General features: G+C 37.8%; 1 protein-coding gene across 11 annotated transcripts in view; it reads left to right on the top strand.

The window, feature by feature from the left end:
• ARHGAP12 (Rho GTPase activating protein 12) overlaps positions 1-21,179 on the top strand; it is a 75,502-nt gene that overhangs the window by 16,977 nt on the left and 37,346 nt on the right. For 8 of the 11 annotated variants that reach the window (XR_005952968.1, XM_041408557.1, XM_041408556.1 and 5 more), the window contains 2 exons: positions 14,645-14,908; positions 19,973-20,113. The exons of 1 other annotated variant lie outside the window; for it this stretch is intronic. Coding sequence is in view for 9 of the 10 variants with exons in the window: in XM_041408557.1 (XP_041264491.1) it covers positions 14,645-14,908; positions 19,973-20,113 (405 nt within the window). In the remaining variant the exon portion in view is untranslated. The remainder of the gene's footprint in view (positions 1-14,644; positions 14,909-19,972; positions 20,114-21,179) is intronic. 2 more of the 11 variants (XM_041408553.1, XM_041408552.1) reach the window with 1 other exon arrangement.

Genomic DNA, 21,179 nt, shown 5'->3' with positions numbered 1-21,179 from the left:
GAATAGTGTGGGGAAAATGGCTTTTGTGTAATCTCTAAGCTTCAGTCTGTATTGAGGGAAGGTTTATGTGGAGAAAGAAGCCTATGAAAAGCCATTAAAACCATATCAAACAGCTTCTTGGTCTGAATCTTCTTCATGTTGAAGGATCTTCTCGTATTAATGCATTATGCTAAGCATATCAATAAAGGCATGATTTATGACAAATGACTTTTTAAAAAATTGATACTTGTAACTTCTTGCAGCTACCAGATGCATTTTATCATGGTGTGTCGGCCAGTATGGCCCAAAGCTCTGCACTGCTGTGGCAAAAGGGGGCATAAACCTTCATTTTCTGCTCAAAATAGATGAATCTATATGCTAAAATGGAAAGTATGTGTTCTTAGCAGAGTTTAGCAGTTTAACATTTCCCTGCATTCCTCTGAGGGGATTTACGGCTGCAAGGCTCATCTTGAGGCTTCACTGGAGGTTTTGTTGTGATTGCTGTACTGTTGCTGTGCCAGATAGTTTGCCTGTCCTGTAATCCCCATTTCATTGGCAATCTGAAATGCACAGCTAACGCTTCCAGTAAGTGTTATTTGGGAGATAGAACTAATCACCCTCCATACTCAATTACTGCTCTTGTGAAGACAAAAGCATTTGGAGCAATGTTAGCCTAAAGCCTATTCAGGCACTTAAATTTTCCCAATAAGCTTTTTATCTTTAATATAGCTGTTGTACTAAATCTGGCTGAACTGCAAAATCTTCAGAGTCATCCAGCAGAATAAGCTGACACTGCCAGCAGTGTTGCAGAAGGCTCTCTGGGCAGTGGACTGATCAGCTTTCAGCACTGGTACTCTACAGACCCTCGTGGGACCTGGAATCCAGAGCTCCTACAATGCCTGCTGTTGCATAATTCACCTTTTTATATGAGCTCAATGGAAATCTCGCTGGAAAACAACATAGAAATCAACAGCAAAGTATTGGTGTATCCAGTAATTCAAAATACATTGATTATTAATTAATTGTTCTCTTGAGCCTCCCAGAAAGTTCAGCTTCCATTCCACCTGTGTTTTCTGCAGCTGAGCACCAGCTTTCTGTCAGCTTGCAAGAGCAGCTTCATGTGTGGAGCATTACTATATCCTCAAACAAACATACGTGTCCTTTAAAGCGCTTTTTCCCCCTGACAGCTTGGCGGACAGTGCTGCCATACTTTATTACACTTGCAGTTTCAGTGAGAACGTTCTCTAAAGGATGGTGGCTCCAGCTGATCCGCTGCATGCTGAGCACGGAGTTGTAATTCAGCGGCACGGGGGAGGGCTGTGCTCGCTGCGGCGGGCACAGGGCACCGCTTACTGCCTGCTGCTTAATCAGCATGAAACTATTAGCAAATTCTTGCCATCTCAGCTATAATGTACTGCTAATAGGTTTGCTTTATTGCATAGGACAGTGAAAAAAGCCTGGAATGTTTTAGTAATTTTGAATAAGCATAACATTCCTCTTAATGAAGTTTGACAAGGTTTTCAGAACTCCCTCACGCTGTATAACAAGAGTACCATTACACATTCCTGTGTGCTGGTAATTTATTTGTGTCTTTTGCAACACAACTCTTCTTACATGAAAGCTTTTGCATTAGAATTTAAAATTATGTTATTTTACAAATAGATTCCTTGCAACAAAAGCATTTGTATGTTTTTAGTCCGTTTAAACATGCTCTCTAAATTTAGCCACGGTTTTGCACTTGTCAGAAGACTTTGTAAATCCTACTTCAGTGGAAAAAAAAATCACAGAAATTACTTGGGGTTTTAAAAATTAATTTAAATTTCCCCCCCCCCCCCCCCCCCAGTATTTTGGAACTTGCTTTGCTATCTGGAGCACGCAGTGCATGGTGGGGAATGTGTGTGCTCATGTGGCCTCTTTCACTTGGATCATCAGGAGTAAGTTTCAGAGAGGGCTAGTGAATAGCTGAATCTGACTGTTTCTTTTTCCTCCCTGTCTTTGTTTAGGGGCAGTTTTTTAATAAGTCCTTTATTTTACTGATAAATTGGAATGAATCTCTGATGCCTAGGGCTTGGATGATTGTCAGCAGTGAAAAATGGTGTTGCACAGCAGAAGGAATTCAATTATGTCAGTTCATTTGACTTTTAGTAAGTTGTGAATTTGTCTTACAATCATGGGAGAGATGAGAAGGGTCACTGTGTTTCCCCACTCCTCAGTGTGGTACCAGACAGCCCAAGCAGTCTGCACGATGGGCAGGGATGTGACAAAGAACTCTGCTTCCTATTTTTATTGCAGGGTCTGGTTCACTTACGGCTGCTCTCACTCATTTCTCTTACTTTTGAGAGTCTTATCTCATTCCTGGAGCCCAGAATTCAAAAAAGGTTTTTATGGTCTTAATCCAGCAGAATGGTCAGAATGGCTCTACTTTGAATGCAGTGCCATCCCTGAGAAGACCAGATGCAGTCTTTATGATCAGTGCATCTTTAGCAGACCCTCTCTGGATTGGTATAACTGTGACAGCAGGCTTTGGGAGATGGAGTCTACTTCAAATATCAAAACACTTGTCCCCCTTCCCTCACACACCTCCTCCCCCTTTCTGGCAGGCTGTGCCTCTTTGTTTCAGCTCTTCATAAGAGGCCTTTCAACCTCAGACTTTGTTGGAGAAGGACCTGCAAACAAGCAGCGGGATTTCTGTTAAACATTTGATTACAGTAGATGTTTGTACTTGTCTGAGTAAATGAAATCCACACAGAAAACTAGAGTAAGACTTTCTGTGTGTCCTGTTACTTACACAGTTGGCATCTACAGCAAACACAGCATTTTATCATGCATAGGTAGTACCAAGCCTTTTAATTGCTCAGCAGTCCATGTAGAACATAAGGGACCATTGGAACATGTTCTGACACCTGTTTTGCAACACATACCAATGGACATAATGCAGTAATTTTCTGTGTGAAAGATGTAACTGGGTTATATTTAAGGAATATTGTTGGAAGAAGAGAGATACTCAGATATACTTTTGGCTTTGGAGGGTGGAGCTTCTCGGGGAATTGTTGATATGGCCGTTCATTACTATTTTTTGAGTATTGTGGCATACACTCTTTCTCTCCCCCTTTTTTAAAACAAGTTTCTAGCCCATGTGACACGCTGCTTTAGTCCCTTCACCAATTGTTTTATGTAAGATAGAATAGACATGCTATAGGCACTATGCATTGATGATATTTTGTGGTTCTTTCTTGGTTACTGTAGCATACAATCAAAGGAATTTCTTTTATCCTCATGGCCATGTAGAAGTTATGTTTGTACTGTGAAAATCACAATTAACTGCTTCTGAAAGGATGAATACTGGATTTTAGATTGCACTGCATTTACTCAGAAGCATAAAGAAGTTAAGCAAAAGCCCTAAAGCCCAGTTCATTTAGTTTGCAGGACCTCTATTTTGTATTACAAAATGCAGCTTGTTTCATCACTTGTGTATTTGCAACTTCTCAGGGAAGAAAAACGACTTTAAGTTTCCTGTCAGTGCTGCAGCTGTGAAAGTAAATCAGGGGGAAATGGCCACGGGTCCAGTAAAACTACACTTAATTAAACATGTGTGGTTTGCCAGCTCATAACATTTTAGGGTTATTTTTGCAAATTATACCTGGAATTGACTTAACAGCTGCAGTTCTGAGGATGGTGAAATTGATAATTCACAGTCAGGGGAGAAGTACAGTTGAAGCACAAGTATTCCCACTTGTTGGCACATTTCAGGGTGTTGCCTGGGGTGACTTAAATTCTCTGCTGGACAGCTTTTTAGTGGGGAGATGATTTTACTGCCTTTTTGATCATCTCTGGACATGGAGGTAGGTTTGTTCATTCTCGAAATTGCTTGTTCTGAAAAAAATGCCTATTAATCCCACAAAGTATAGCTCTGTGTATATTGTCTTTTCTGGTTTGTTTTGCATCTTACTAATTTTTGGGGGTTAACCACCTCAGTGAACTCAAAATGGGGGTATGTCCCTATTTTTTTTTCTGAAATCTGAAAAACTTAATTGTACATAACTCATTCCTCACATTTGTGGGAATGTCTGAAATTGGAAGGATGACTAGACCCAGTGGTAGCCTCTTGTTTTGTCCCTGGTAGTTTTGCTACAGGTTGAAGAAAATTGTCCTTAAATTTTTCTTTTTTGGGAAGGTGTGCAGAGGGAGGGGAGTGAAAATGTCCTCTTTCCTTACTGGTACGAATTTGACACTTCTGGGTTTTAACTTATTTTGAGTATTGAGATACCCTGGTGGTTTGCAGAGGAGAGGATCTCTGCTGGCTTAAATTGATTTAAGATATTCCCAACATTCCTGACCTAGGTTTTCCTACTAAAATTAATATTAGTAATAATTTTAAATTTTTAAAATAATTTAAATAATTTTTAATTTTTAAAGATGCTGTGAGGAAAATGTTTTATTTTATACTTCATATGTAAAATATTGAACATGTTAGATTTAATGTTAAAACAGTTTTTCTCAAAATGCTGACAAAAACCATGTTCTTTCATTCTGCTTTCATTCTGTTTTTTCATTCCAAGTGTGGAACTTCAGTTAGTAAACAAAAAATCTTTCTCTTCTCACTCTTAGCTTTCATCGTACTGCTGCGTTCTGTACTCTGAGGTGACAGGAAGAGCTGTCCTTAGTCACTTAAAAATATTTGTTATTCTCTGCCTGAGCTACTTGGGGTACTTATTTCCTTCTTTGATGGCATGAGGTCTCTTCACCTTTATTTTTTGAATGCTCTGATCACCATGGTCCTGTATTGCTCTTTCTTACAGCCTGCTGGTTTTTCTTAAGAAAAAACAAGGACTTAAACCCAGCATTTCATTGTGTGTACTTGTACAATAAATCAGTTTCTTACTATATACTTTTATAGCTTCTTCATTTGTTTCAGCCTTCAGATGTGAATGTGCTGCTTTTCAGGATGAGGGTTAGAGATTTGTAATGTGGCCTTGTTTACAAAGCCTTATGGGAGTAAGGAAAATAGAGAACAGCCCCATTGTGGTTCTTTCCCACTGCATAGGGACAGAAACAAGAATACCAAAAGTGCTATTGAAGGTTGTGGTCTAAACTGCACTTAAGCTTTCAAGGAAAGTTCCTTATTTTGCTGATCAGGCTGTTGCAAAATTTAATTCCTTGTTTGCTCCATATGTAACTTTTTCCCCCTCTCCAATCTAGCCATTTTTTTTTACCTGTCCCTGGGAGAAATAGACAGTTCTTTACTTATTATTGTTTCTGCAACTGATTCTGTTTTAGATACTTGAAGATAATTCCTTCTCTCTCCACCTTTGGAATTTAATTAGGCAGCTAAACCTCCTTAAGAACGAACACAGAGGTTCTGAAGGAGGAGGTCCTGCTCTCCTGTCACCTTAGTCAGACGCTCAGAGGTGTCTCTGGCTGACCTTGCAGTGACCTGCAAACACCTAAGGAGTCTAAATATGGGAGGCCTTTTTGTTTGTTTGTGGGGGTTTTGTTTGTTTTGTTTTTTATTTGGGTTGATTTATTGCCATTCTGTTTTTTTCCATCCCTTTGCTACAGGGTCACATCAGCATCAGGGGTGCAGAGGGCAAGGGAGATGGGGTTGCTCCTTTTAGTAGCTGGTGGCCAGTAGACCAGCATAGCTAGGTCTGAAAAGTGTATCATTAATCTTTGATTTTCTGAAACAAATAAATTTGTGATTTTTCTTGTTTTTTAAACTTGGAGTTTTGCCTGAGTCCATTGAACTATGTGCTTTATTGATTTGGTTACCTGAACTGAATTAGCAAAAGCATTTGCTGAACTGTACAAGCAGAATTGTCATTGTGGCTTCTGCATTTCTGCACGAAGCAAATTCTTTGCTTGTGTGCATGGGTAGTTAGGGTAACTAACTAATTTAAAGTTACTTTGGCAAGCTACTTTTCTCTTGGCTTCCCTTTTTTCTAAGATTAGCAAACCAATATTTTCAAAAGGGAAATGTGAAAAAAGTATTTTTATTTTTTTTTATAGTAGGCATTCTCATGCGTTGAAAAGGATACCTCTTGTGTGTACAGACTTAAGAACATTCTGAGATTCTTATTTCCCTAATCCAAGTTTGTTTTATATTAGAGTATGAATGCATTACTTGATGATTAGATTTTATCATAGTTTCTCTAGACTTCGGGTGTATAAATTTGTGTTTTGATTTGTAATGGTATAGACTTAGTACGTAAAATGTTCAGATCATATATTTTGAAATTGTTTAGCCAGTCATGATCCCTAGAACATGCCTTTTCAGGTGTTCCTGTGTATAAATTGAGCACTCTTGAAACTTGTTTCCCAAGATTTTAGTACAATGTTTATGGAAGTCAATGTGGATAGGTACAGCTGCATCAGCTGTTTCTGAGGTTTATTCCTGAGTGGGCCATGTAATCAAGGAAATTGCTCCCTGGAGTTTTGGGGCACGTGAGAGGGGTAGTTGCTTGTGAATGGTAATTGCAGGTAATAAACTCAGGGAATGCTTGGAGAGGCAGATGTGGAGGGTGACAGGGTAAAAAGTGACTGGAACCTACCAGTTACCCAACAGAATGTATTACTGTTAATATATTAGTGAGGTAAACAGATGCCATTCTAGTATTTGATTTGATGCTTTGCTTCCTAGGCCAGTTAACTGTGTTCTTCACTGGGGTTTGCCGCCTTAATTAATCCTGTAAAATATTTCCAGTATCCCAGTAAGTGTGCTCATACATCCACTTTGTTCATACTGTTTGAATACTGGTGATGTTCTGCAGCTGCATATGTTATTAAAAATTTCTAAAAGTTGCAGTTCATAAGCTCAAGAAGATATTTTGAAGTTATTCTAACACCTAACCAAGAAATACTACCATAACAAATGCTTGCTGGATTTGCTGCCACGAGCAACATTTGGTGAAACAGTTTCACACAAATGAAATCTGCTTTTGCAGCAGAGTAAAAGGACAGCAGCTGTAAACTGAGTGGGAGTTCTGCATTTTCTTGTCAAGTGTTTGGAATGAAATACCCTTTCTAACAGAACACATATTTGATGACTGCTCTGTTTGAGGACTATCTCTTGCAAATTGTTATTTTCCCTATTTTTTTAAGAATCCCCAACTATCTATTGTGAAAGCGAACCATTATAATACACATACAGAGTTTGTTAATTGTTCTGGGCCTTTCCTTCTCTTTCTTATAGAAGAATATTACAGTTTTTTCTCTACTGAATTATGGGGTTTGGGTAACTTTTGGAATAGTATTTAGACTTCATTCTGTTCGTTCAAGTGATTCTCAAGCTATCTTTTAGGTTTTTGGGGTTGCTCAGTACAACTTCAGTAAGTTGGGAATTTTATCAGAGGTGGTGTTTACTTTTCCATCTGCAGTTTCATGGGTTTCTGGATTTACACTGCTTTGTGTAAGCACTGGACCCTCAAAAGTACACTTAAAGGCTATGGGATTTGTACTTTTGAAAATGTAAAGTGTAGAAAAAATTGCTATTCAGTTTGAAGTGACTGTAATGGAAACTTTTCTATTACCTTTAGGCTATTATGAGTTCAAATAATACCATTCTACACTATTCCCACAATAATATTTCATTGGAGCTAATTTCTTAGATGTGCTGTGTTTCTGTAATGGATACACAAAGAAGTGTTCCATGAAGATTTTAATAATCTACCTTTAAGAATACTTTCACCTCTCTGAAGCAGATGAGATGTACAGCTATACATTAAACCAGATAAAACAGTAAATGCTTTGATAAGTGAGGGGTCTCCACTACTTCTGAATCTTCAAGAGATAATTCTGCTGTAACAGTTCTAAAACTACTGAAGTGCTTGTTGTGTTACTGTGATACTTGCTGTCTGAAAAGCAGCACCTATTGGCCTATTACAGGATAATTTTCTACTGGAGAAAGCAAGCTAGGCTTTTCTTGTGCTTTCTTAGTGTACTATTTTAGTTTTTATAGAATATATCCTTGAGAGAGATCACAAATGATTCCCAACAGCTTCATTATTCACAAATCTGCATTCGTGCGTGTACTGCGGGCTACGCAGAGCTCAAGAACTGGCAGCAATTGAGCTGAAATGCAGAAACAACTTGAAATTACCTTCCCTAAAAGTGAAGGAAAAATAAATGTGTAAATCTCCTTCTGTGTGGCATATCCAGGTTGTTCAAGATGTGGGCTAAATTTCTGAATTAGGCTGCAGATACTTTCAACACACATAGTAAAGTTATCAGCATTTGATCTGGTGAACAGGAGGAAAAGGAATGAGGGAAATTTGCTGTCTGACTTTTGAATATTGTCAAATTTGGCTCCTCTTTCCTAACTGGGGTAAGCTTGCTGTCTAAGCATGCATGACATAAAGTGTTTCATATGGTATTGAAATTTTCTGCTATAGGAAAAGCAGCTTTGTCTATATCCTTGGACAAAAGCTTTTTATGGAAGGGAGAAGCTAGATTGTGCAAGTGGCAAAGTACAAGTACGGTAAACACTGTCATCTTTGTGCATGTTTGACAAAGGATCCCATTGTAAGATCTTATTTCCGTTTTTTAAAATATTTGACATCACTGTTGCTGTCCTTCAGTATACTTTCTTTTATTGCTACAAACTTCCTATGTTCATATGTCATAGTTTGCTCATGCAGTGAGCAACTGCAGGAATGTGAATGGGAAGCTTGCAGAGTATGCAAGGAAAAAAAATGATTTTCCATGAATTTTCTTTGATCGGTCACTTAGGATGGATGATCTGGGAGTGGTCTCTGGTACTCCAAGACCCAGCCAAGTGCTCCCTCCTGTCACAGGCTGTGTCCTGCTGCTGCAGCCAGTTTCCATTCCTGTTCCTGAGTGCTTGTCAATGTGGCAGAAGCAGCCACCTTTAGCTTCCTGTGCTGCAGGATTTTGCAATACAATTAAATAAATAATTATCTTGATGAGTATGAAAACAATTTAAGTTACTTCTTCTGAGCTACAAAGGGAAGGAAATGTATTTAGTTTGAGGGGCTTTTTTTGCTATGCACCTAGATATTGGTAGATTACAGTAGCACTAGTTAAAGATTTATATTTTCATCAACTACAGGAATCTTTTTTCTTGTATTAGAGAGAGCTAAAACAGAAGGGAATTTACATGGCTGAAATAACATAAGCACATTCTGGTAACCCCAATGTCCTAAGACTGTTTCATAATCTGGTTTCCTTAAGCAAAATATTAATAGAAGTATATATAATAAAATTAATTGTATGCAACTATCTCCAGTAATAGAAAGAAGTAATATCTCAGCCTGTAGTTCAGTGTAAGTAAAATACAAAATTTCCTGAAAGATAAAATTAGCAAAGGTGAATCATGCTTAATTTAACTGAATTTAACTGTTTCCAGTCTAATAGGAAGTTACTGACTAGCCATTAAAAAATTACTTTGAATCTATCTGCTTAATTTTTAAATGGGACATTTTAACTGCTGAATGGCCTTTATTAGGCAGATATATTTGAATGATTTGTATGGGATGATTTTATTTCTGTATTGCTTTGCAATGTCATTTTTTTTCCTTACCAATTTATAATGGCAAATCAACTGAACACAAGATCTTCAGTGCACTTAAATAATATTTGCATTACTATAGCTTGTCTGAAATTTATAATCAGCTGTTAACAGGCTTGTAATATTTACTCTCATTGTTTTATATGTTCCTTAGACTTACAGTGTGAATTATCCAGCCTATGTTGGAGAAGGTTAGAGCATAAAAAAATGTTTCAGTTCCCGTTTAAATTTGGCTTGTTAAATTAACTTGCTCTCTTCACCTCTGAGTTAGGACAGGACTCATTGAAAAATCTGCTCTGTGTGTTTTTGGGTATAAGTTGTAAATATGCTTGTGTCTGTTAGAAAGAAAACAGAGTCCAGAACATGTTTGTAAAAATATAAATCAAAAGCAGAAAGAGGGTGGAAAATATGAGCTAATTATTCCAGTTGAAACTGTCACTTTATTAACATGAAACTGTAGAGTTTTTGAGATTTCTTTTTTATCATTCCTGTTTGAATAAAGCTGGTATTGAAGTCCCAGGCCTTCCTAAAAGGACAGTGGGAATTCCTTGGCAAGAAGCTCAGTTGTTGAGGGAACTGGGATGCTTCATTCCCAGTTTCAGGATGCTGTGGGATTTGCCTGTTTTTTTCTTCAGCTTGCTGCTGCAGAGACAGTATTCCCTTGCTTTCCTTCAATATAATGCTCCTCTTTTGCATGAGTATGGACAATCTGTTGTTTGTAACTTCATAAGGAGTATTGAGATTCGCCTTTCCTTTTTGTTTTTTTTAAAGCTTCTTCATTTTCAGCATCTGCTTACAGCAGTCTGAATCTGCTACTGAAATGAAAGCTTTTACATGCAGGTTTATAGCATTAAAAGAAGCTGCAAACAGAGGCACCACAGTGAAAGCAATTTGATGTGTGGTAGGTCATGTTTTGCAGGCTAGCATTGCAGTCATTCTTTAAGCAATTGTTATGTTCTACAAGTTTTTGTCTCGAATTTAAGTTCTATAAAAGGAAAAAGGTAATCACCAGTTGCAAGCGAACTTTGTTTTCTGGCTTTTTGTTGCTGGCATACTCTGACACTTCACAAGGTACTTTTCATTACTGAAATGTGTACGTTTGCTTTCCACTGCACTGAGTTCAGGTTTCCAGAGGCCTGATAGCATATCTGTGGCCTTTGTTAAAAATGTTGACTGTTCATTCATGAATGATTAACAGGTTGGGTTTTTTTTAAAGGCCCATATCTGCTTCCTACTGTGCCAGTATAAAAACTGTTCTGAAAATGCTGTGTGTGCAGTCTCTGAAGAATGTTGTGTGTTGATCCTGGAAACTTGGTTCTGCTTGCACAAAACTCTCTTCCTTATCAATTAGTCAGGATCTAATCTCAGCAGACTTTTCAGAGAGAGGTTAAATGTGGCAGATTTTTACGGTATTATACAGAGCATTACTGGGCTCTGGGAGAGGCCCTTATGTTCTTGAAGTTGCCAGCGTAGCGTGCTTAATTGGCTGTACAATTTTCATTCATGTTGTAGTGTCATAGAAGTATTTCTGCTTGCTAATTTTCCTACATCACTTTTCCAGCAAGAGTCCTTCACTGTTCTTAGCAGGAAAAAGCAACATGTAAAAGTCTGAAATCCATATCAAATAACAAATGAATGTTGAAATGTTTGGAGCATAAGGCATTTAGTGTGTGCATGCATGGGCATGTTGAAGGACGTGTTCTTGCAATTCTGATAGTGAAAAGACAAGGAGTCTCTTTGGGAAGATTTAATTCCATGTTTATGAGCAGTCAGAGTTTGATAGTGGAAAAAAAAAAAAGGCCTCAGGGAGGGAAGTTCTCGCTGGAAGTCCTGTTTAGTGTTTAGCATATATTTAAATCTCCCTTAACTGTGTATGATTTTGGGCATACACCCACGGAAGTGATCAGGAACTGTTTTGGTCTAGGTAATGCTTTGTCTATTTGTATTAATATATTGTCAGTGGGTAATGATTTTGATAAATGAAAGTTAAATTAATCTGCTTTTTGGCTTAAAATTATTCAAGTTTTTTGCAGAACTCAGTTGTGAACTCACAAAACGATCATTTGAAAGGAACGGGGGAGGTGGTGCAGTACCTGGGAGCCCTGCAGGGACGGGCGCTGTGACCCGCCTGTGTGGGACTCCCTTCCCAGCCTGAGGGGGGATTGGCCTTCCTGCCAACGCTGGCATAGAACGTACACTGATGTTAGTTTCAGGAAACTTTGAACTTTCTAAAAGCTATTTTTCTTATCAATAAATAAGATATTGACAAAATTCGCCTTGGTAAGGTTGAGTGCTGTTGAACTGAGCAAAATCCTAGACAAAACAACATACCTCATTGCGTGGCTTGGGGTATGAGGAAGTTTCCTTGTGTGCTGCAAGGTTATTAAAAATAGATCCTGATAACAAAGTCATATCCCTCAAATACGTACTTATGAGCTAAGCTGCGTGTTATAGTCAGATTGGTGGCTTTGCTTTTTCTTAATGCTTCACTGAAAGCAGTAATTTCCAGACGTCTTTCAGAAATCTTGCAGTTCTCCCTGAAAAATCTGTCAGAAGAGAAAACAACAGGGGATGAAAGTAGCTGGAGGGCTGGCTTGGCAGGACAGCTAGTTGTCTTTGTAGCTCAGGAGAAAAGTTCTGTCTTCTCCTTGAAAACCAGAAATTGGTATCTTGAGTTTGGAAGCATTAAGCATTCAGAAGAAAATCCCTCATTTACACTTTCATATCATGTTACTGTTCTAAACATAGTTTGTATGCTGCCTGAGTTAGGTGGCAGTACTTTGGCTGTGAGCTCCCAGTATTGGCTGAGCACATCCATGTCCTGCAGTTTCATCTGGAGTTGTGCTGGTTATAATGCTGGAATGGTTGAAAACCTCCGTGTGAAGCCTCTGAGCCATATTCTTATGTGTTGCTTTAGAAAATATTCCAATGCAAAAATATACCATTCTGTGTTTCAGGCTATTTGGAAAACGCTTTTATTAACACACAGAACTGTTCTTTTAGTGATGGCTCTTAACTGACTTAAAACAAAATAGTATTTGTTAAATGTGGGCCAGACAGAGGAGCTGCCTTATTGCTTCGTGTGGAAGAGGAATTTCAGGAGGAGGTGAGGGTTGTGCAAGCCACCAGCCCCCACTTTGCAGCAGCCAGGGCACTTGGTGGTGCCACTTCTGCCACTTCCTTAAAAGAGAGGAAGGAGCTGGAGGTTTTTGAGTTCTGTGGTGTCATTTCAATGACAAACCCCGTGGTTAATGGCAGGCTGGTTTACGTGGGAGGTGCAGCTCTGCAGGCTCTTGGACACCAAGGCAGAAATGGTGCTCTTGAATGAGGAGGCATCAAGATTGCTGCCCCAACATCACAGGGAATTGGCTCATCATCCCTGAGGACGGTAGGGCGGTCTTCATTCACAGTAGTGTTGTTTATGCTCTTAGGGCTCTCAAGATTAACTCTCTACCTAAGGCAGCTGGTCCACCCTCCTCACAAAAAACCCCAAAACAAATAAAACAAAACAAAAAGTCAACATGTGTGACTTGGATAGTAGAAAAATATCCTTTTACTGTTCATCAAGTTTTGTAACAGATTTTTTCCTTTGAATCAGGTATGGGAGGATACTGATTGATTTTGGCTTTCAGATTTTGCCAGGGCTACAAATTTTTTTTTTGTTTTCAGCACTTGTGGTTTGTCTTAGATGTAGTGTACTTGCTATATCTGGTAAGCTGTGTTGTCTCTTTTAAAGGCACGCAAAACAAGTCCATGCCCGTTATAATCTCATTAAGTTCCTCTCTAGCTGTTTCCCCCTTTGGTTGTGGATATTGCCCATATTTGGTTCTACCTATGGTGCAATCAGTTGATATCTGATTGTGGTATGATACGCTGTCTTGCCTGAGCAAACCCTGATAATTTATGATTAGATGTGGCCTAGATTAGCGTCTTATGATTTTAATGTTTAAAAGTACATTATAAAAGATCTTTTATGCAATGCAGTAGCAACAGGAGGCACAAGGACTTGACTACAGCAAAGCTGCTCAATTAAAACCAAGGGGATGCTATAAATTGTATAGTTTTTCCTTCAGAATATGTAAATATTGTGCCCCAAAATACAGAAGTGGCAGTGCATTACCAGAAACTCTTTAATTTGGTTTAATAACTAGCTGCTTTCACAATCTCATAATCACAGTTCTCGTGAAAACACATGCTCTTACACTCTGCATGGTGTGTTTGTATCAGACTTTAAAAATTGAGCATTTGAAGATTTATTTCTCTCCTAAACACTGTAGGGACTCATTTGGAAATACTGGTGGTTTCATTAAGTTCTTTGGTCTTCTAACCATAATTTCTGCTGTCTGTCACATTAGCAAACTATTTATTAATAAGCAATTGTCATTAGTGTTTTGTTTTCATGTAGGTATTTGTTGTTCTACTTTTGTGCCTGTATGTGAACATAATCAGGTGGATAAGAATATCCACTTAATTTTTTACAAGAAGAGAGGGGTAATTGAAATACTTGGTGATGTTGCCTAAAATATTTTCAAATAAGCTTGTTTGAAAAGGCATACAGGTGAACTGTCCAGGTGTTTTTCATAATTTCTTAGTCACAACATTGTGCTCATCTTTCCAGCTGAGCTGTCTGTTCAGACCTTGCTGAGAATGCAAAAGTGCTGCTTTACATTCACCATCACTGTATCAACAGTGAGGTGGAAAGGCTGGGGAGCAATCTTTGCCTTACAAGTGGCATCTCAGAAATGCTGTGTATTGTCTTGAACAAGATCACATTACTTATAGTTTCTGAGCAATACTTGAACTTGTAAAGCTGAAGTTTTTCAGCAAGGCATGGCAAGCATATAATTTTTTGATGATGATTCCAGTGTATTTCAAATCCACTGTAAGACATAATTATCAGCTGTCATCCGGAGAAATGCTGAAAAATTGGTTCAGTATTAAATAAATATAGCTTGTGATATCTACCTTAGAATTAAAAATCGAATGTTCTTACACCCCAGCATTTTATGGCTGTCCTTTGTGCTTTTGTACTTAACAACAAAAAAAGGAGTTTGTTGGTTTGTTTTACTGCTGTATTCTGATTTGTAAGGGAGCATTCAAAAATTCATTTGCTCGTTAACAGTGCATTTCTTCTCTCAATAGCCAACTACTCCACCAAGCCAAGGGAGGCCTGATTCACCAGTTTATGCTAATTTACAAGAACTGAAAATATCTCAGTCTGCACTTCCACCTCTACCTACAAGTGCTCCAGTCCAAATAAATGGGGAATGGGAAACCCATAAAGATACGACAGGACGCTGTTATTACTACAACAGAGGATCACAGGAGCGAACCTGGAAACCTCCGCGGTGGGCCCGAGATGCAAGCATTAATAAAGGGGATTCCCAGAGCCATGCAGATCATGAGGTAGTGCCTTCTGAGATCAAAAGCAATGAGATTGTAATGCATGTGAATGGTCTTTTGCTGTGGAATTTGGTATCTCTTGGTTTCAAGGCGTCAAGGAGTGTCTTCCTTTGTCTTTTTGGTTATGTGTCTTGGTATGAAATAGTCAACAGTTTCACTCTTGAGTTGCTTTTGTGTACATGAACGTGTACATGATCTGTGTGGAAGAGTAGCAACTTGTAAAAATGCCTGTAGAAACAGCCCCATAGCAGATACTGCTCCTTTTGACTAGATTACATTCAGACCATGAACGTATTCTTTAGGTATATAAATGGATTTTTTTCATTAAGTAACAGTTCTGCTTTTGCAAAGCCTTTTGGTAAAACTTTGCTGCTGACCTTGCTTGAGATAGTTGAAGCTTACTGTGAAGTTATTTATGTTAAAAGATGATTTGGACTAATATTTGAGGTGCCAATTTATTCTGTGCAGCCAGTTGCTAGGGAAAGTCTGATCTTGGAGTGTGTTTATCTGAACTGCAGTGGTTCAGATAAAGCAAAGGAATAGTTGGGAGATGGATATTACTATTTAGATATGCTTAAAATAGTGTTCTTGTGTCCAAACAGTACTGTGGTTAACCAGTTTCCTGATGGAAAGAGAAAGCAAATATTTATCAAAAAAATCTTCTACATATTTCACTTGTATATACCCTTTTCAAATATATATATATAGTTTAGGTGGATTTTCTCCTGTGCCAACTATATATAGTGTCTCTATATATCCTATATATATATCTGAGCTATAAAACCAGAGTTTAGTTTTAAAATTGAATTGTGGACTGATCAAAATTTTGTGATTGTTGGAAGCCTGTCACAGAAGTCTACCTCTGGAAGGTAGTAACAGGAACAGGCAAGAAAGAGAAATGGAAACCTTTCATTTCCTTTGGCACTGGCTTTCACAGCACCTGTGACTTCCACAAGCATTTAAATAGCCAAATTTTCTTGCCTCAGGCGTGTGGCAGCAACAGGCAAACAGACGGAATGTTTATCCCTGTCCCTTTGGTATCTCTGGTGATGGTCTCTTAATTTATCACTGACTGTCCTTTTGCTGGATAAGACTGGTTTTAGTCTGGGTAAGCCGATTGCTTTTTTTGAGTAGTGATTCTCCTTGTCCTAGGAATGGGTTTCTCATTGTAGTTTCATCTCCTGGTAATGGTTTTCTCATTGTTGTAGTTCCATCTCCTAGTAATGGTTTTCTCATTGTTGTAGTTCCTCCTTCTTTTCATGGAAGGATTGCAGGAGTTCTTTCTCCCTCCCCCTCTGTAAGCAATCCTTCTGACTCCTGCTCATACCTGTATCATCACTTCACCACATGGTTGAATCTTTGAAATGCTTGATTTTTAACTTACTTTTTAAAAATTATCCGTAACTTCTTTCATCTCAGTTCTTCTGTTTATTTGCGATGCTTCAGGTATCACAAGTTGGCCATCAGGCAGTTATGTCTATCAAGTTTTCAGTCTTTGTGAGACCAGTGGACCATACATGTTTTGATTTTAACTACATACTAAGTCTGTATTTCCAGTAGCATAAGCTCCTTAGGTAATTTGTGTCTTGACTGGGTTATCAAAATATGGGTCTAGGGAGAGATACACGTTGCATGGTCATGGCAATCCACTTACCAGCAGTCATGTTTTGATTTTGAAGCTGCCTTTCCCCCCACCCCTCTTTCCTTTTGTTTCTTTTCTGTTCTGCATTTGGGAATATGCTTCACATTCCACTGTTAGTGTTCCTTTTTGGAACCTCTGGATATTTAATCCAATATAAAGTAAAGATTGAGATCCAAGCCTAAGCTACAGGAAAATGTAGGGCATCTCAAATTTTGCCTGATTAGGAAAAGTTAGAGCTAACATATCTTTACAATTGTAAGTTGGCTTTTTTGTTAGCCTGAGTTATACTCTTTTAATAATAATAGAGTACATGCAGAAGGATTAAAAGCTAGTTTCTACTGATTTGTCCTCAGAGGAGCTTATGTTCTATTAGGTAGCAAAATGGAAGGTGATGTAAAAATGAGAACTGAGAGATCAGATATTCTAATATATGAGTAGTATATGAAACGTGACATAGTTTATAGTTGGTCTTTGAACTTTGTGATTAGGAAATCAAATTTTATTGGATAATTAACAAGGAGCAGAATTGTTTCTCATTTGCCAAAGTAGCTGGTCACAGACATGGCAAAAAGGAAACAGTTGTAGGTCATGACAGTTAAATGGATGTTACATGTTACATGGATGGGATATGGGGAAGCAGTGAAGTCCTATGAACAGGGCCTGTAAGAAAGTGTATAAAATTTTGGAATTACATATAAAATGTATTAGAGGCAGTGATTTGTTGATGTATCTGAGGAAGGAGTGCTTAACAGTAGGAGGAATTTGTCAAGTGAAGTGATTTAATTAAGTTGAACTGTAAAAGGAATGAGATGTCAAAATGCCAGAGAAGACAAATCCTTAATACCTAGATAGAAAATCATAATATAAAGTAGACATCCACAAATTACCCAACAGCTGTAGAAAAGCAATGGGTTTTAATTGAATTTCAAAGCTAGATTTAAATCTTGTCCAGAATGTGATTTCCTTCCATGTTTTTTGTTTTAATATAAACAAATGGTAATAAAGGGATGGTAGCTTCCTTAATTAGTATTCTTCCTGATTATTTTCACTTTCACAAGTAGTAGCAACGTTAAAAGCTAGAAAGGTTAAGTGATAGCAGGGACACAGATAGCTGTTCCTAGTAAATGCATGGAGATGAACTGGTCTCTGTCCCCAGGAACTTTCTATGTAAATAGAAAAAAGCCAAGAATGACAATAGAAACAATGCTGTGGGGGACCTTTTCTGTAATTCTCTTTATTGTCACAGCAAAGTTTTATAAGGTGTAAGGCTGGGCACCTGTCTGCTTAAGATGGGTTTATTTAAGTGTGGGATAGTATAACTGGGGATGAGACTTGAGATAAAGCATAGACAATATGAAAAAAAACATATAGGCAGTTAATGCTGAAAAAGTGTTGAAAGTGAAATTGAAAGCTGTGGAACGTGGTTTAGCCAGTGTTCTTTAAACCCTGTTGATACAGCTTCAGCAGCTGTTCCTGACAGCTGAGAGACAAGGAGTGCCTTGGCTTGGTAAAATTTGTAATAACTCAGGAATTTTGTTGAAGTTTAGGTGTGCAAATGTACAGGATATGAGTTAAGCCTTGCAGCATCTAAGCTATTATTATATGGATGCCATGCAGATAGACACATTAACAGTCATCCTTCTATACAACAGTGGTTTTTCTAGGAGAATTTTCATTTTTAGGTCCTCTGTTTGGTTTTACCTGTGTAAGGTGTTTCTTCAGTATCAGGAGTTGCTTGGAAGACGCAAATACCATATTATTTGGTCATAATCTCTATAGATAGTAATAATAAAAATGTCCAAAGTCTTCTACATTGACTTGCCATATGTCAATGCAATTAATATTTAACTATTAAAACCATGTAAACTTAAGTACATGTATACAATATAGTTATCCTATGAAACAGTAGTTAAAATGGGGCCAATAGCAGCCTTGGCAACTCTTCAGTCTTAATTCTGCAAGTGTAAAAATGGGACTGAAGACTCCCTGCTCCCTCTGCTCTCCTTCCTTCCCCACAGTGGTTAGGAATTGGCAGATGAGAATTTCACATTGCCCCATGTGCAAGAGAGGTAGCATTGGTTAATCCACAGTTTATATGCTCACATTCTGTAAGCTGTAGAGCATTTTTTCATGTTCCTTAATTAATGGTCTAAAAATTTCCTGTGGGTTTTCCTGTGCTTGGTAAACTGGGTCATGTCAGTTAAAGGAGTGTGTGTCACACAAATGGTAAGGTACTCAGAGAAGTAACACCAAAAACCTATATAAAAATCATTTGGATATGTCACTAAACATACAGTCTTTAAACCCACTGACTTTTAAAAACTGGGGAGCTTCTGATAACTGAATATTTTTTGTAAGACTTGATTTTTTTTGGGAGAGGTTTTTTCCGATTTAAAATTGAAATTGTGTCTCTCTCCTGCCTTGCAGTTTTTCTCAAACCCCTTATGCCAATGTTACTGAACATTGTATTTTATTCCTGTAGTTTCTGAGTAGAAGGGTGTCTTAAATGTTTTGCCTCCTGCTAGCTGAGGATCCAAGACATTGTGAAAGGAAATCTGCGTAGAATTCCTCAGGAAACCACAACATAGAGATGTTATGGGAGATGAAAGAAGGGAGATTTTTTTTGGATGCATGGAGTGGATGCTTAGAATAAGACTACAGTGTGTTAGCAAGGGGATGAACAAGGTTTATGGGGGAACAGAAATTGTTTGATGTGTGTGTAAAATCTTTTCTCTGCGTTACACATCAAACTTGTTCCTAGGATAATAATTGACTTCTATGTTCAGGAAACAATTTTTCACCTCAGCTAGCTGTGCCTCGTGGAAAGCCTTGCTTTTGCAGTGCTCTTTGTCATGTGCATCAGAGTTGGAAAGAGGAGAGTGGAAATTCATAATATTTTAAGATGCTGTGGACAAATACTGTAAAATGCTGCTATCTAAGAAGGTGAAACTGGAGTTTCAAGTTGTCCTTAATCACTCCTGTGTTTTCAGATGTGTTTGAGAAAAGGAGAACTATTTAGGTGTGAAATTAAGGATGGTGGTAGATGGGATGGTGGTAGAAAACTGAGGTAGCAGGGCAGTTTTTTTTTAAGGCAATGCAGATTACTAAAGCTAACTCTTCATCAGTAATGTAAATTTGTAGGACTGAAATTTGGATAGACAAAATCCCTGGAGTTTAAATTTGAGTAGTGAAATCTGATGCAGTGGAAATTAAAAAAAAAAAAAAGTATCAGTAAAAGCTAGTTCTAAAAATACTTTGAATTGTCTGCACGGTAAAAATGCATCTCATTCTCTCATAAGATATATAAAAATGTGAACTCCCTGTTTTCATTACTATTCTCTTTCTAGTCAAATAATCTTTGATCTTTCAGATTTTAAAGCGCTTTCATTCTCAAAACTGCCTTGTATGTTTCTGACTACTTGTAGCATCTTTCATCAGAAGAAAACGACCACAGTTCTTGTTACAGCCAGTCAGATAGTCAGTATGGTTCTCCTCCAAAGGGTTGGTCAGAAGAGTTGGATGAACATGGTCAAACCTTATATACCAATGACTATACTAATGAAAAGGTACTTTTTCCTTCTTCTCGTCTTGTGTTCTAAATCTTTTCCACTTATTCACTTCTAGAAATGAAACCTGCATTTCCAAAAGTGAAGAGCGTACCTCAGCAGTAGCTCCTTTTGTTTTTTTTTTTTAAATATGCATGAAGCTTTAGCAAGTGAACTGATTTTTTTTCTTATGCATGTTTTTGTTATTTAGAAGAAGTTTTATTTCCAGTTGTGTATCAGATTATATTAAATGAACATACCAGGTATAATTGTTTTAGTTCCTGCCCTCCCGCTTCCTCTTGGTTATAGTTCAGGTATGAACTTCATACCAAAAAGTTTTTCTTACTGTCTTTTAAGAGCTGCTCTTGTCCACATGGACCTTCTAGTTAAGATGTTTTTGAGCTGAATGTAATGCTGCTTTATTGCTTTCATAATTTCCTTTATTAGAGATTTTTCACTGCTCCTTTCAGATATATACAAACTTCTTAATTAAACTACGGCCATACCAGCAGATTTGTGCCCTGTTCTTGCTATCTAATTGCTACTGACAACTTACTGGGATTCTGGGCATGCCATAAAAATTTCTTCCACTTAGGATAAATTACAGTATTTGTTTATATTTGTAAAGCAGTCCATTTTTCCAGTTGTTCAGTGAAGTTGCATGTTGAGGTTTTTTGAGCTTCTAAAGTTCACTGAAACAGTACTTTATTATATTATAGCACCACCTGTTCTTGAATTGAATTAGGCAAGTCTTATTTGCAAGAATTTTCTAAATAGTTAGATTTTTTTTTGGTCAGTTTTGGAATTTTATTCTCTTTAATCAGTTTCTGACAAACATCTGTAAAGCACATTCCTATGTTTTAGCAAATATGCAGCCTTCTTTTTTAATTGCACTGGGATTGATAAAAACCAGCCTTTCCTACCACAAACAGTTATAGAAAGGCAATCTTGTGAAACCTGCCTCAGCCAAGAGCCTTGCTGTGAGTGTTTCTGTGTTTTTTTCTGCAACCATCTTGTTGAACTTTGCTCATTACAATTCTTTTCTGTCTGCATGAACAGTCCCAGTTGTCATGGATTTACTTCTTTG

This window comes from Onychostruthus taczanowskii, unplaced genomic scaffold (assembly GCF_017590055.1).
Source record: "Onychostruthus taczanowskii isolate IOZ18803 unplaced genomic scaffold, ASM1759005v1 scaffold3, whole genome shotgun sequence".
Taxonomy (NCBI): Eukaryota; Metazoa; Chordata; class Aves; order Passeriformes; family Passeridae; genus Onychostruthus; species Onychostruthus taczanowskii.
The sequence above is the reverse complement of the archived record's forward strand: the minus strand, read 5'-3'. Positions and strand labels throughout refer to the sequence as shown.